Below are 15,877 nucleotides of genomic sequence, written 5' to 3' on the forward strand. Positions count from 1 at the left end.
ATACTAATGCTTGTAACTATATATTCTCATGAGTAACAATGAAAAGAAGCAGAAGAAATATTTTCATAAATTCATAAATGACTTTGGGCACACACTTAGATTCCATGTTCCAGCCCAACCTCCTCTGTGCCCGCCCCTCCCCCCAACTCTGCAGTGGGGGTGGGGTAGGGAGGAAGAGCTGTGTCTGGCACAAGGAGAGGTCTGGGAAGGTGGAGCAGAATCAAGGCTCACATTTGGGCGAAGTAGGAAATGGTATCATAGTTTAAATATTAATCGCAATGTTTCAAAGTTATCGCAGGAAGATTTGCAGTTTTCATTAAACCATCCAGAAGCCTGGGGCATTGTCTCGAGAACCAGTTCCCGGGGAAGATGAGGATCATTTTCTTGAAATACCAAGGCTGATTTCTTCCAGAAATCAGAAAATGTACAATAGCAGACATTAGACAGGCTTTGGGCCCTGCAGGATGTGAATTTAAATTATCTCCCTAACTTCGTAAACCTTCGAAAATGACTCAATCCCTGCTGGCTCCTCTTCCATAGAAAACAATTTTGTAGAGGCTTTGCAAGGAATAGCATAAAACTCTTGCATGTGAAACATGACTGACCCATATGTGTGTGTGTGTGTGTGTGTGTGTGTGTGTGTGTGTGTATGTGTGTGTGTGTGTGTCCAGGTCCTGGGGCTTGAACACTGGGTCTGTACACTGTCCCTTTGCTTTTGTGCTCAAGGCTAGCATTTTACCACTTGAGCCACAGCTCCACTTCTGGTTTTTGGTGGTTAGTTGGTGATAAGGGTCTCAAAAATTTGTCTTCCTGGGCTGGCTTCAAACTGTGATCCTCAGATCTCAGCTTCTTGAGTGGCTGGGATAACAGGTGTGAGCCATGGTGCCCACATGAGTCATCCCTTTTGAACTATGATTATAATTTCTACTACTACATGCCCCTCACAGCTGCACATTTCTGGAGCACACTTCCCACCAGAGGACAGACAGATAGCTTCTCATTGCATTTCCCAGGGTCAAACACACAGCTTGCTGGAGATGCGCAAACAGATGAAATCTGTTTGTCATACATGATAATCATACACGAAAGCCTCACACGTCAGTGTGCTTCTGTGTAATACTCATGCTCATATGGCGTTACTTTGTTTTCAACTACAAAGGCCCAGGGCCTGTGCTCCAGTCTTTCGGGCCACATGAAGGGCACTTACATTGGCCAGGTGAGCCAGTTCTATCTCCAGAAATGAATCCGTGGCTTTGGGCTCGGGCCTGATCGTCACCACGATGATTTTGGAATTCACGACGGTGTAATTTCTGAAACAGAGGAACATGGATTAGAGGCAGGTAGGAGAGGCTGACAAGAGCTCTGTCCAGTGCTCAGCCCCTGCTAGGATGCCAGCACTCAAACCCACACTCCCCGAGCATGGCCGCCCCGTGGGCATGTGATGCACACCCCGTGCACCGTCACCAGCAAAGCACCTGGAGAGAAATAAAGGCATCTTTGCCATTTTGCACACTGCTTCCATGTGGCCTCGGAGCTCCAGGTCTAAGCAGAGGCCTGGGGGTGCGAGGCTGTGGGGAGGAGCGTGCTCATGCCTATCTGCCTGCCTCCTGGTCCTGTCGTGTGACAAGGGAGACTCCCGAGGCGTCTCTCAACAATCTCAGGGCATGGTCCCTTCGTATTGTTCTCTCAAGGTGGTTCTTTACTTCTAGCTTTTTGCTGGTTAAATGGAGATAAGAATCCCATGGACTTTCCTTCCCCACGGACTCCAAACCTCAGTTCTCAGATTCCGCCTCCTGAGTAGCTTGGATTACAAGCCTGAGCCACTGGGCTGTGTCTTCGTGTGTTAGGATAACGCTTGCTGCAGTTTGGATAGTATTTGGCACAGAGGAAAGAACCCTGAGCGGTTCCCCAAGTGGGAGTTTGGAGCACTGGGCAGCGCAGGTCGCTGTGAACCCAGCCTCACGTACGCAGTGATGGCAGGAAGCACACTTAACTACACAGGACAACGTAGCGGGCGAGAAGACACGAGCGCATCGCATTTCCTCACAGAAGCAGCTGCAGGAAGAGCGAGCGAGCCAGCGGCCTGCCCTCCCAGCGCCGAGTCCTGAGCCTGGGCTGGCAGTGGCCGCACCATGGGGGAGGGCAGCTTTGAGGGTCAGGCATCAGGGTGCTTGGCCAGTGCGTTGTTCTCTGGGTGAAAGCGGGCAGGGAGTCAGTGGGTATACATGAAGTAAGAAGGCTGGAAGACCTGCCAGGTGAGCTGTCATGTTGGCAGAGTCGGCGGGCTCTTGGAACATGCTAGAGCTTGAGGTTTGGAGATGAGTGTGTGGCACCACCAGAAATATGCAAGTAAAAAAAAAAGAAGCACCAGGGCCAGGGCAACATGGCGCCGGCTGCACAGGCGCGAGCTCCTTCCCCGGTGAAGCTGCGTGCTCGGGAATTCTGCTGTGCTGCTGGTTATTTATGAACCCCTTCCATTCCTCTGCTCCTCTACGCCAGGTACAACCCATCCTCCCCGCTCTAAATAAAGCTCAGCACCGCCAGTCCATAGGGTAGTTTTTAAAGTATTTCTGTTATTTTAAAATTACCTAAGTGGCTACATTATTGAAAACTATGGGTATGGGCGTTCTGTGCAGGATTAGCAAGTGCACGGGATGTTTGCGAACTGTTCTCTGTGCTGAGGCTGTGGCCCCGGTGAGTGGGCAGTGGACAAAGGTGGACTGGGAGCAGGTGGACCGGGAGCGGCCCATGCAGACAGCTTTGCACAGGGTCCGGAGCGTCGGCTGCCCGGGGGCCTAGAGGGAAGCCCTGGACTGGCATCCTGAGTCCCGCGTTCGCTGAGTTTTATCAGGAAGATGTGTGTGCCCGTTCATTAACAATGACTGGCTGCCCATCTCACCTGGGCATCAGCCCTATCTTGTGACAGTAGGGTGTCCAATTTTATCAAAGGATCCACCATTTCTATACATGCCTCCTTCTAAAGGTTTTAAGACCAGTGAAGGCAAGAGGGTATTCTCATATATGTGTCCTCATTTCCATCATACTTGACATTTTAGTGCTCAAGACATGAATGTTGAACAAATACACCCTAAACCTCAGTTTACCCAGTTCTTTTAAATGTTTATGACAGTATTAAATGTTTAATAAAGGAAAAATAAGCAAACTTACATTATACAGTGATTCCCTCTGGGAAAAAAGTGTGTGCTACACAGAATTACCTTTACTTTATGCGATCAATTTATTATAATCCACGTAAGGGAATAGTTGGCCCCCAAGTTGCCATCTGCAGCTGTGTGATGTCCTGGAACCCTGTGCTCTGGGGCATCCTGCCAGAACAGCAGATCGTACAGCCAAGTAGATATCACAACTATAGCAATTAAGTTCTTCCCGCCCTTGAGATGTGTGATGGCTGCCATCTGAAACACTGAAATCTCTGTGGTGCTATTCAAGGGGTGGAGAAAATTCAACTTATTCTTTAAGTTTTTTTTTTTTTTGTCAGTCATGGGGCCTTGGTGCTGTCCCTCAGCTCTTCAGCTCAAGGCTAGTGCTGTACTACTTGAGCCATAGCACCACTTCCGGCTTTTTCCGCTTATGTGGTGCTGAGGAATCAAACCCGGCCTCATCACTGAGCCGCCTTCCCAGCCCAATTGTTTAAGATTTTACTTCTCTGACTTTCTATACTTTTATAATATAAACACTAATCTTTTTAAATTAATCTTTTGTTTTTGTTTTGTGCTGATACCAGGTATCAAAGTCAGAGCTTGAGGGCTGCCCTTTTTCTGTGGTCACTCTAGGATGGTGCTCTACCACATGAGTGTTTTTTTTCCTGGTTAATCAGAGATAGGAGTCTCTTGGATTTGTCTGTCCAGGCCGGCTCCGAACCTCAGACCTCATTTCTTCAGTGGCTTGGATGGACAGCATGAGACTGGGATGTCAGGGTTCTCTTTCTAGTTCTTGAGCAAACGTTATGAAAGGGATGAGTCTAGAGAATGCATAGCAACTCTCTGCAGTGTAGAATTTCTGAAGCTGGAAATAACTTGTAAGTCAAAGCCCTGAACTTCCCCGTGGACAGACTTGGTGGTCTGTCTGCCGTTTCAGAGTTGGTTTGTGGTACAGGACGGTAGGGGATTCAATGGCCAGGATGTTATTTGCTGTGCTCATTAACTAGCCCACAAGGGGCCCATTAATCCAGGAATACACTGTAAATGACAAGCATCTCTTGGATGATTAAAAGCTGAACCATTAATTAAATGTCCTTTCTTTTATTTTTATAGATTGGTATCCCTAGATAAATTTCTAAGTTCCCTGACTACATAGATTTATGAAACTTGAAATACCCTAACTGTACAGATGAGTTTGTTCTGGGATATTTTACAGAACAGGATGAATCATACAACTTCATTACATATCTAGGAGGTAAATTAATCATCTGAAGCGTTATATATTGAATATTTTATTTGCATGTATTATAGTTCTCACATGCAAATCATGCAAATGTGGGTGATAAAGTTGCTTCTAGCTTAAAGTTGAAGAGCGTTCAACTTAATTGTTAAGTGACAAGGCAGCTAGGAAATTTTAGTCTTGTTAACTTGAAATTGAAACAGAAACAACCTGGTTTTATGTCACTATCTAGCCTAGAATTCTTAAAACCTTTATATAAATATACAAGCTTTAAATAAATAGGTAAGCTTGATGTGAAGGAACACCACCCGGGGAGAGCAGGACTTCCTCCAAGCTCTCTTATCCACCATACCTCTCTTCTTTAAGAAGCAGAAAGAATCCATATCTCTATGAATGCATTTTGTGATTTTTGGTTTTGTGTGTTTATATTAATTTTTTTTGTGCTGGTACTGGGGCTTGAACTCAAGGCCTGGGCACTGTGTCTGCTCCAGGCTGGTGAACCACTATTTGAGTCATCTCTCTGCTTCCTGCTTTTTGATAGTCAATAGGAGATAAGACTCTCCTGGGACTTTCCTACCTGGGGATGGCTTTGAACCACAATCCTCAGTTCTCAGCCTTGAGTAGCTAAGAATTACAGGTGTGAGCCACAAGCATCTGGACTGAATAAGTTTTATGAATTATGATGCATACTGATATGGGCTTTTGTTTGTTTTGTTTGTTTTGTTTGTTTTTGTTTTGAGTCCAGACTGGAGCTCTTGCTTGGTGTTTTCCCTCTTGAGCCAAGCCTCTTCTTCTGGCTTTTGGTAGTTAACTGGAGCAAGCATCTCAGGAAGTTTTCTGCTTGACCTGGCTCTTCAACATGTTCCTCAGAATAAGCCATATATTTTTCTTAATGTAGTAGTAACTAAAATTCTGTTTTGAAGCAAATGGAGGTCTTGTGCAAATTAAGACCAAAACCATGTTTTCCAGCTACTACAGCAAGCATTGACTTTCATATGATGTTGATGGACAGTGTCATAAAGTGGATTAACATTGCAATGACCCGTTCTGTGCCAGGGAGTCCAAGGGTTGCCCTTCCTTCCCTCTGATTTCTAGGCAAGCAATGATCAGTTACAAAAGAATTGCAGGGTTCTGATCAGACAACAAAATGGTCTTTTCTAATTTATTTAAAATGCATAATACACTACTAACTTGTGCATTAAATGGATATTGTATATTTCACTGCAGAATAAGCCCATTGTGTTACCAAAGCCTGTTCGACTATTTTCACAGAATGAACTACAATTAAAAAAACTCAAATAATGGAGAAAGACTACCACAGCTTATTCCTTTGTAGCTTACCTCAAAGTAGGTAAAATTAGATCTAAGTTTTTGTATAGGACAGCTCCAAGAACAAACACAGATGATTCATCTAATTCTGAAAGATAAAATGGAAGGTATTAGTTAAACAACAAGAAAAATACTGTCTTACCAAACTGTATTTGTACATTGCCAAGATGAAGGCAGGGAGCAGACCCATTGCATCCCGGGGGACACAGGAAGCAGGGAGCAGACCCAGCTCACTGGGGACCCCAGCACACTTCTGGTAGCTGTGGCAAGGAAGCTGGTGACTTCCCATTGGGACCCAACCTGGCCCTGACCAGAATGGGACAAGATTTTTCTTCAGTCACATTTAGAGGATTTAATTCCCCTATGATATCAGGGCAAAGAGACAAGTGTTTTCTGTAGTATAAAATTTTAAGCTTAGAAATCTCCAAAGTGGGAATATTAAGACCATCATTTCACTTCTGGAAAAAGCCACTAATATTAGAGGCTACTGAATAAGTTCGTAAAAGTTATTTCTACTAAAGGTATGTTAATGCAATAAGATAATGTCCTAAAAAACAAAGAAAACTTTAATGTGAGACAGTAAGAAAAATGACATTGTAGAGAAAGCAGAACATGCATCAATATCTCCTTTATATACAAATAAATATGGGATATATATGTATAGATATACGTATACACTTACAGATACAGTGTATGTATGTGTAGGCACGTATGTATGTATGTGTATACGTGTGTGTGTGTGTGTGTGTGTGTGTGTGTGTGTGTGTGTGTATGATTACTGGTGCTTGAACTCAGAGCCTGAGTTCTTTCCCTTACTTTTTTTGCTGAAGGTTGGTGCTTTACCACTTGAGCCACACCTCCACTTCTGACTTGTTGTTGGTTAACTGCTAATAAGAGTCTTTCAGATTTATCTGCCCAGGCTGGCTTTGAGCCATAATCCTGGGATCCCAGCCCCTGAGTATCTGGGGTTACAGGTGTGAGCCACTGCCAACAGATGAAGTTATATGTTCTATCCTGGGATACAAATCTCAGTTTTGAACATTTTTGCATTTTGTCACTGTTTTCTTGAGAACTTTAACAGTCACGTTCCTTTCCTCAGTAAATTAGGATGTGTACAAGCCCAGTGTGAGCTGTCTATACTTATAAAAGTGGGCTGGGATCATGACTGTAAACATCATGTCTACTGAATGGAGCTCTATGCCACTAACGCTACTGTGAGGGTGCTCTGCTCAACGCTCAGTCTCCGCGGTTCACCTTTTGAAGACACTGGGCTGAAAATACTTTTGGGTATCAGGACCCTGTCTTCGGAGTTCCTGGCCCAGTCCACCATTCCCTTCCGTCCCTTCATGGGGAAGTTGATGTCTGTCAGAACGGAGGCTGCTGGGAGCTTCTGGATACTGGCCACTGGGAAGAGAGGAAGAGCAGTCAGCTGAGCGGACTTCCTTTGTCACTGTGATAACACCAAGGCCTGAGTATATTCCAGCTAGAATCTGAGCCCCAAATGATCATTTCCAGAGTAACAAAGCAGATAGTTCTTATTTTTAGATGATACTTTTCTTTAGCATGGGTGGTTCAACTATTTCCCCATTCAGGTTTTGGTGGTTTTCACCAGGCAACTGGCCACGTGGTTGCCCTGGGGGAGCAGGTGGGGAACCACTTTGGCCCGCCTGGTCTCTGGCCTGCCACAACGGGGCTCACAGCTGGTCCTCACCCCACTGGTGAGAAGTGCACACTGCAGTTTTTGCGGGGTTTAGCATACCTGACTTGTAAACTGAAATTCCCCCCTCCCTTTTTTTTTTTGTTCGTCGTGGGGCTTGAACTCTGGGCTTGGGGGCTGTTCTTGCACTCTTCAGCTCAAGGCGAGCGCTCTACCGCTTGAGCTACAGCGCCACTTCCGATTTTCTAGTGGTTTATTGGCGATAAGAGTCTCACGGACTTTCCTGCCCAGGCTGGCTTTGAACTGCGATCCTCAGATCTCAGCCTCCTGAGTAGCTAGGATTACAGGCATGAGCCACCGGCACCCAGCGGAAATTCCCTTTTTAAGTCTGTGTTTTGTCTGCAGGACGAGGGGCATGGAAAACCCGTCAGGTATGGAGCGATGCTGCCCCTCACTCCAGCTGCAGAGCTGCCAGTGTGGCTGGTCGAGAAGCACGGACTCACAAACAGACATACTGAAGTGGAACCCCACGGCACAACTACCCAAAGACAGTATAAATAAATAAAGAAGGAAAGAGAGAAACAGAGTTTTCATGGCCCAGTGCAGCACCAACAATAATAACGCTGTTGCCACAGAGCCAATTCTGCCTAAAGAAAACATTCACTGCCTAGATCAATAACAACATCTCTGTGACTCTTCCATGAAACTAAAAGCAAAGAAATATACATGATGGCAGAGAATTATTTCCTTATTGAGAATGCATATTTCAATACATGTTGTAGAACTCATGGATGTCATGTTTAGTGATAATCTTGTTATATGTAACAGTTATTTATTTGTATATTAAATATGCACCTACACTGACCATAAATCGTTAAAACTGAAGATGACAGTCAGCTTTTGGCTGACACACGCCGTGAATGAGGAGATGTAATGTGTAAAATTTCACACAGACCCTCGCATGTGCTCTATTGATGTTGGCATGCCCGTGTTGGGAGGCCTATGGATCTGGAGGTTGGGGGTAGGGGAGGGTTACCAATATAGGAGAGTTGAAGCGAAAAAACCCAAAACACTGAGCTTTTCCTAAGTGGGTTTGCCTTTAGAGAAGACTGTAAGTTAAATCAAGAGAGGATGAAAATTAAGAATAACCATATTAGTTGTACAAATATATTACCGTGCCACTGGATTAGTTTCGAATTTAATTGGTTTTGCTTTGTTGCATCACACTGGTGAAACTGCACTCTTATTAAAGCTCCTCCAGGCTACCGTCACACCCTTTATCAGCACAGAATGGGATTGCATTTGGCCTGTAATTTGACATATTAATCTTAAAATAAAAAAGGGTTTGCTAATGAAATTCTGAAGGAAAAGAGGTGCTGAGTAGCACATGCATTATTCGGAATGTTCAGTGCTGTTTATAGATAGCAGCTGTGATTACTCTCGGTTTTAAATTTTTTAAATCAGATGCTGTTCTCACCAGAAACAGCCGGCCCAGTGTCTTCAGGGGCCCCCTCTGGGTGCTGGGCACAGGATGCAGGGTACAGGACTCCTGCTCACAGGCCCATGCCCTCTCTTCAATCACCTTCACCTTGCCCTGTGAAACTAACGGCCTCTGCTTTCAATTGTTCCAGTCCCATTTTAGGTCTCTTAGGGTTTAGAAAATATTTCCTTCTTCACTCTGCCCTAAAAGTTGACCAAAGAATGGGAACGCTTGAGACTAAGAGAAAAGGCACAAGAAATAAATAACTGGGCACTGAAATCTAATAATGTCATTAATTGAAACTTTTGTCTAGACAACAAAGAAACCAGAATGTGTTCCTGGAGTTTTTTTGTCTTTGTTTTATTTTTAATTAGAGAGTAACAACTGCATATATTTGTCAGATACATGTATTGAGGTATGCTATGCATACATTGTGAATAGCACCCATTAGTATGAGGGTACCTTACTTTTGTTGAGAGAACATTTCCTTCCTTCCTTCCTTCCTTCCTTCCTTCCTTCCTTCCTTCCTTCCTTCCTTCCTTCCTTCCTTCCTTCCTTCCTTCCTTCCTTCCTTCCTTCCCCCTTGCTCTTGCTCACCCTTTTGATGCTCATGGCTGAAAAAAGCTGCATCTTTGGAGCCATGCCTCCACTTTCAGCTTTTTGCTAGTTAACTGGAGGTAAGAATCTCTTAGATTTGCTTTCCTGAGCTGGCTTCAAACGATGATCCTCAGATCTCAGCCTCCTGAGTAACTACATTTACAGTCATGAGTCACCTGTGCCCAGCTCAGCAAAGGGTTTCTTAAATGAAGGTGACACATCCCTGATACCATTATAAAAAGATGGGATTTGATAGGCTTGCAGATCTCCAATGTGAGCCTTCAGACGACCAATAAACATGTTTTTCAAAATCTGAAGTTTAAAAAATTACACATAAGATGACCTGGAAGACTTTGTAGCTTAGTGACCCTTGAATGATTAATGAGAAAACCTATAGCTATATAGCAAAACTAATCTAAAAATAACATTTATTTCCTCTTTTCAGTTCCTGTGCCAGACACTTAGAGCATCCAGTCTCCAATCCCTTCCTTCCTCACTGAGTTTAGCGACAAATCCCGGCAAGGGTGTGGGGAATGTACAGGAATGTGGCTCCTGTGGAGAGCTCCCTGGAGCATCTTCAAAACCCTGGGACAAGCACCCCCACGGTCTTGCTGGGGCTCCTCACAACAGCCAATTACAGAATTAGCTGAAGTGTCTGCCGGTGGAGGGATGAGCACACAGAATACGGTCTATATGCACAAGTGAATTCTAGTCAGCATTAAGAATGAGATTCTTCCCCATGTCGCCCAACAAGGGAGACTGTGATCACAACGCATGATACTTACAAACCGACAGGTTGAATGGAAACCCCTCTGTACAAGTACTTAAAGATAATAAAACTACATAAAAGAATGAATAAGAATGAAATGATGACATCTGATGAAAAGTGGATGAACAAGAGATCATGATACTATGTGAATAAAGTCTCACAAACCAAGGACTGCATGTTTTCCCTCATTTGTAGAAGCTAGAAGGATACAAATAAGTAAAACAAGTGAAGTTGTAAAAGGAAAAGGAAGGCAGATGGGGGCAAGAGGAAAGGAGGAAGAGATGAGAGGAGTAGCAGAGGGGCAGCAATGCTCCAAGTGTGTTCTCTGTATAGAGAGGTGTGTCACAACACCTTTCACTAGGCACAAGTCATTTATGCCAGGAAGCAATGTTCAAACTCTTAGGCAAATTTGGATGAATTTAGCCCTGAAGGAAATGAAAGCTAGTCTATCAGATGGGTGCTAAAGTGGCAAAATGGAAACATTAAACTACCAATGAAGATGTGTCTGACAGTGCACCACGAATACAAAGCATAGGTTCACGGTTATGAACTCTGTTTCTGTAGCTTCTTTAATAATTGCTGGATTAAATCCAGGCACTGTGGGTGTTTAGATGAAAACTGAACAAAAGCCTTTCTCATGGAACAGTAGATTGCTTAGAAGACATGTCAAGGCTATAGCTTGTTAAACCAACAGGCAATACAGGCCATTCCACAGCTGATCCTAAATTTTTTGTATCATGTTTTCATAGATACACTGGGTTTGCTTTCTCATGCAGCACGAGCCGGTGGTGTGTTACTGAGAACTCGCGGGGTGTGTGACTGGGACCTGTGGGCCCATGAGGGCGTTTCCACTCCGCACCTTCAGCACTTAGCGAGGTGGCACACAGTTTCTTTGAGGTCACCTTGTCTTTCTAATTTAATTTTACTTCCTATTTATTTTCTTAAGAGAAATAATACATGAGTCACTTATTTATTATGAATTAGTAAATTATTTAAACACCAAGAAAGTTTGTCACTAAGTACTAAATAAATACCAAACACTTTTTTTTTTTTGGGTCCAGTCGTGGGGCCTGAACTCTGGGCCTGGGTGCTGTCCCTCAGCTCTTCAGCTCAAGGCTAGTGCTCTACCACTTGAGCCACAGCGCCACTTCCGGCTTCTTTTCTTTTTGCTTATGTGGTGCTGGGGAATCGAACCCAGGGCCTCAGGCATGCAAGGCAAGCGCTCTACCACTGAGCCACCTTCCCAGCCCATACCAAACACTTTCTAGTCCAGCCTGTGTATGTTTCCTAGGCTGGCCCCCTGCTCACTTCTCTGGGCTCTTTCCTGGAGGCGCTGGGATTACCGGGGTGCACCCCACACTAGGGGAGCATCACATCTTTCATCGGGCATGCTTTCAAAGGACTCAAGTTCGGCATACATTTCTGTCCCCCACAGAGCACAACAGAGCTTTTGTGGTTGGGTGGAGGACAGGGAGGGAGCACATTCCCGCTCGTCTTTGGTTCTACAAAGTAAGATTGCTGTGCAACTCTTTCCCTGAGGAGTTGTGAGGAACCATTACTAAGGTCCTAGCGTCTGAGGGCTATCTCTTGGTCAACCTTTTATTTTGTGCCTGTATTGGGGCTTGAACCCAGGGCCTGGGAATTATTCCTTTGCTTTTTCTATTTAAGTCTAGCATCTACCCCTTGTGCCACAGCTCCATTTCTGGTTAATTGGAGTCTTTCAAATTTGTCTGCCTGGGCTGGCTTTGAACCACTATCCCTCAGATCTCAGCCTCCAGAGTAGCTAAGACTACAGGCATGAGCCACCTGTGCCTGGCTGGCGCTCTCTTATTCACTTTTCAAGTGGAGTTAGTTAATTTCACACATGAACTCAAGTACAGGCAAGAAAGGAAAACTCTAGAGAGCAAGAGAGGGGAACCGCAGGTATGAGGGCTGTGGAAATGAGCCAAACAGACAAACCAAGGCCAGCAGAGAAAACTGCGTGAGGGGTCCTGGGAGGGGATCCAGAAGGGCTGTTCCTGGGCCTGAGTCCAGATCCTGGGTTTTTCCTAACTCACCGGCCAGCGCCTATCTATGCTTTCTGTGTTGTAGACTTGTTAATGGAATCTCCTGTAGGTCGCAAGTCTCGGTTGGGAAGACGAGATCCCCCTTGCTGTCTCCTAAGTCACATGATTCCGAGCAAGGACCAGCACTGCCGGAGCCTAGTGTCCTCTGCTCGATTGTGAACCTGACAGCTAACAGCATCTTCTCCGGGGCCCTCCTCACCCCCCCCCCCCCCCCCCAGCTCCACCAAGGGCAGAGAGCGCCGCTCGCCCTGCACATCTACTGGACGTTCCCAGTGGAGCAATTTGCTCTGATGAAGTCCACGCACACAGCCTCTAGTATAATGTGTATGGTACATTACCATAAAGCATTTGACTTGTGCAGCAAACAGCATGTTCTGGTTGTCCTTCAGTGACCTGAAAGGTGGGAGCACATGTTCAAAGTCTGGTGTTGAACATATTCATGAATCTAAAGGCAGAACTGCACTTGAGATAAATAGAGCTCATCCTTCGCACTTAACCAGGCCACCCGGAGAGTCGAGTAAGGTTCCTTTCTTTTCTAGGTTGTTCTCTCTTTTTTTTTCCTTTATCTTTTGTTTCTTCTCTTTTCTTTATTCACCCCAGCCTTCTGCCCCAGGAGCTTCTGCCAGGAGGAAGGGGCGACCTTCTCTGCTGATCTGGTCACCCTTGGGCAGTCAGGTTAACAAAACCTCTTCTGCAGACCCCAGTTGCGTTATGAGCGACAGGTTTGGCATTACCCTTGTAGCTGAGACCACAGGCTTCAGAGATCTGAAAATGCACCACCCCAGTCTGTAGCACTCTGTGGGAGTACCCAGGCTCGGGTGCCGGCAGCCATGAACACTCGGGAAGACAGCAGATGACTGAAGCTGCCTGTAGCTGCCTGTAGCTCTGTCGATCCGGTGGCCCTGCTATCCATGCGTTGGATCCATTTGGAGTCTGCCTCACCTGTCATCGTGGTTCAGGGGCGAGAGCTGACAAACGATGCTGATGAGTCAGTATCAGGAAACTGCAGAGCTGTCTAAGTGGAACCACTTGTGGATAACACCCCTTGGGATGGCTGGACAGTCACCTGCACGGCTCTGAAGGCCTGATAGGAAGGCAGTGGCAGGAGGGAGTGCCACATCGGCACAGAACGCTTCTTTTTTGCATGTTCATTGCAAGCTCATGGGCCCAGAGCAGGGCCTGTCCGTGAGATTCTCCGTGGCCACGGCATTTACTTATATAGCAATGCCGGATGCCTGCTGACACCACATGAGCGTGTCAGAGCTCACCCCATGCATCACCCCCCAGTTCATCCAACCAGCGCTCATCAAGCCTCCCAACTCAATGTGCCCCGCACATCATTTACCCAGAGGTCCTCCCTGTGATACCTGACTTAATAGTCCAGTCTCCCCAAGGTGCTGTTAATAACCACATCCTCACCGTCACCACCTATCCACCTCTGCCCTGTGTTCTGTGTTCTAGAATATACTGACACCAACCACCCGCTGCTGTCCCTCAGCCTACAACAGCTGCACTGGGCCCTGTGCATTGCAAAGTCTAGACGTTTTCTTAGTAAATGACAACCATGTTTGCACATCCCTGTTTGGACTCCTTTAGAGACGCTCTCTATTGAAAACCACCATTTTTCTAAAGAGAAGTGTACCCCAGCGTCCTCTTCTTGTCTGTACTTGCTGGTCTGCTATTGTTCTCACACCAGCGTCTCCACAACAAAAAGACCAGCCAGGGGCCCTGGGCTCACGCCTGAGATCCCCGCTACTGCAGAGGCCAAGATGGGAGGACTGTCCACCACGGGAGGGCTGTCCACCACGGAGAGTTCATCCAGCAAGCGCAGTGGGACCTCCGCGAAAGGAGACAAGGTCACCTAGCACACAGCACGCAGCCTTCCGGGGGCTGTGCGGCCTCCACTGGTGCAGTGAGCGGTTACAACCGCAACAGCTGTGGGAGAGATGGACCAGGTGGGGCAGGGCCATGCGGGGATCGCAGCCGCGGGCTGTCTGCGCCCTGTGCCGGGCTGTCTGCACCTTGTCGGCGCCCTGTGCGGGGCTGTCTGCATTGTCTGCGCCCTGTGCGGGGCTGTCTGCACCTTGTCTGCGCCCTGTGCGGGGCTGTCTGTGCCCTGTGCGGGGCTGTCTGCACCTTGTCTGCGCCCTGTGCGGGGATGTCTGCATTGTCTGCGCTCTGTGCGGGGCTGTCTGCACTTTGTCTCCGCTGTGAGCTAAGGAAATGGCAGCTGTGCACACTCAGCGCCCGTGGGAAACCCTGGGATGTTGGGAGGGGCGCGGGGAGGGGGGCGCACAGGCAAGGAGAGTGGGGTGCGGGGCGGGAGGGCGCTGGTCCTGGCGCTGGCCCCAGGCGGCTTCCCCACCGCATTGCTGCCCCAAGCAGGGCGCGGGTACCGCAGGGCAGGGGCACCTCAGGGCGCGGGGCACGGCAGGGCGCGGGGCACCGCAGGGCGGAGGCTCCCACCGAGAATGCCCCAAGGCAGAACTTGGGGGCACAGGAGCCATGGCTGGGCCTGCAGCTCCAAGCCAATGAGACTCCACCATCAATTAACCAGCAAAAAGCTGGGCCGGAGGCACGGCTCCAGGGAAGAACCAGTGAACCAGGGGAGAGGATGGCCGGAGTCCAAACTGGGCTTTGGCGAAATGGTGAAATACAAAGCCACACGGAATAGGATAAGAAAAGGCATGGTGGCTGGTCCTGGGGAAACGGCGGGTGGCCCGGCTCTGTGAGAGGCCGGGCTCGGCTCCGGAACACACAGGGCTGTGGGCGCCTCTGGACACAGCGGGGTCGCAAGCTGCCTGGGGCTGGGACAGGTGGACAGGAGGCCAGTGGCACGCACAGCCTGGACAGGATCACGCAGAGCTGGACAGTGTGGACAGGAGCATGCACAGCTGGACAGGCGGCCAGCATGGACAGGAGCACGCACTGCCAGACAGGCAGCCAGCATGGACAAGGGCATGCACAGCCAGACAGCACAGGCAGGAGCGTGCACAGCCAGACAGGAGGCCAGTGCGGACAGGAGCATGCATAGCTGGACAGGGGGCCAGTGAGGACAGGAGCACACACAGCTGGACAGGAGGCCAGCACAGACAGGAGCGTGCACAGCCAGACAGGAGGCCACTGCGAACAGGAGCATGCACAGCTGGACAGGAGCACACACAGCCAGACAGGCGGCCAGCACAGACAGGAGCGTGCACAGCCGGACTGGCGGCCAGCGGGATGAAAGGCGTGGAGGGGAGACAGCTGGTTGGCAGGTCACCCTGCCTGGGCACACGTCCACAAGCCGCTGTCCAGCCACCTGGCACCACCGAGGCTGGGGAGCAGGGGCCACGGGGAGGAGGCGATGCACCTGGCAGGGCCACCAGGGACGGCCCACAAGCAAAGGGATAAAGATCCCCGAGCAGACGGGGCAGCACCCAGGGGCAGACTGACCCTGAGGAGAGGAAACACATCATGGCCGGTCGAAGGCTTTAAAAATGAAGATTACGTGGGGTGGAAGACAGCCACTGTATCAGAAGCAAAAATCATACTTTAAAACTGGATTTAAGGCAGGAAGGATACCAAGGACTGCAACG

At 47.8% G+C, this 15,877-nt stretch overlaps 1 protein-coding gene across 1 annotated transcript in view; it reads right to left on the reverse strand.

The window, feature by feature from the left end:
- The window catches only part of Adgrb3 (adhesion G protein-coupled receptor B3), a 541,106-nt gene that overhangs the window by 267,754 nt on the left and 257,475 nt on the right, over positions 1-15,877 (reverse strand). Inside the window, exons 13-15 of the mRNA XM_042668573.1 lie at positions 6,985-7,134; positions 5,743-5,818; positions 1,208-1,310 (exon numbers count right to left, since the gene is read on the reverse strand). Of these exons, the coding sequence (XP_042524507.1) occupies positions 1,208-1,310; positions 5,743-5,818; positions 6,985-7,134 (329 nt within the window). The remainder of the gene's footprint in view (positions 1-1,207; positions 1,311-5,742; positions 5,819-6,984; positions 7,135-15,877) is intronic.

The sequence above is a fragment of the Dipodomys spectabilis genome, unplaced genomic scaffold (assembly GCF_019054845.1).
Source record: "Dipodomys spectabilis isolate Male_0828 unplaced genomic scaffold, ASM1905484v1 ptg000457l, whole genome shotgun sequence".
Lineage (NCBI taxonomy): Eukaryota > Metazoa > Chordata > Mammalia > Rodentia > Heteromyidae > Dipodomys > Dipodomys spectabilis.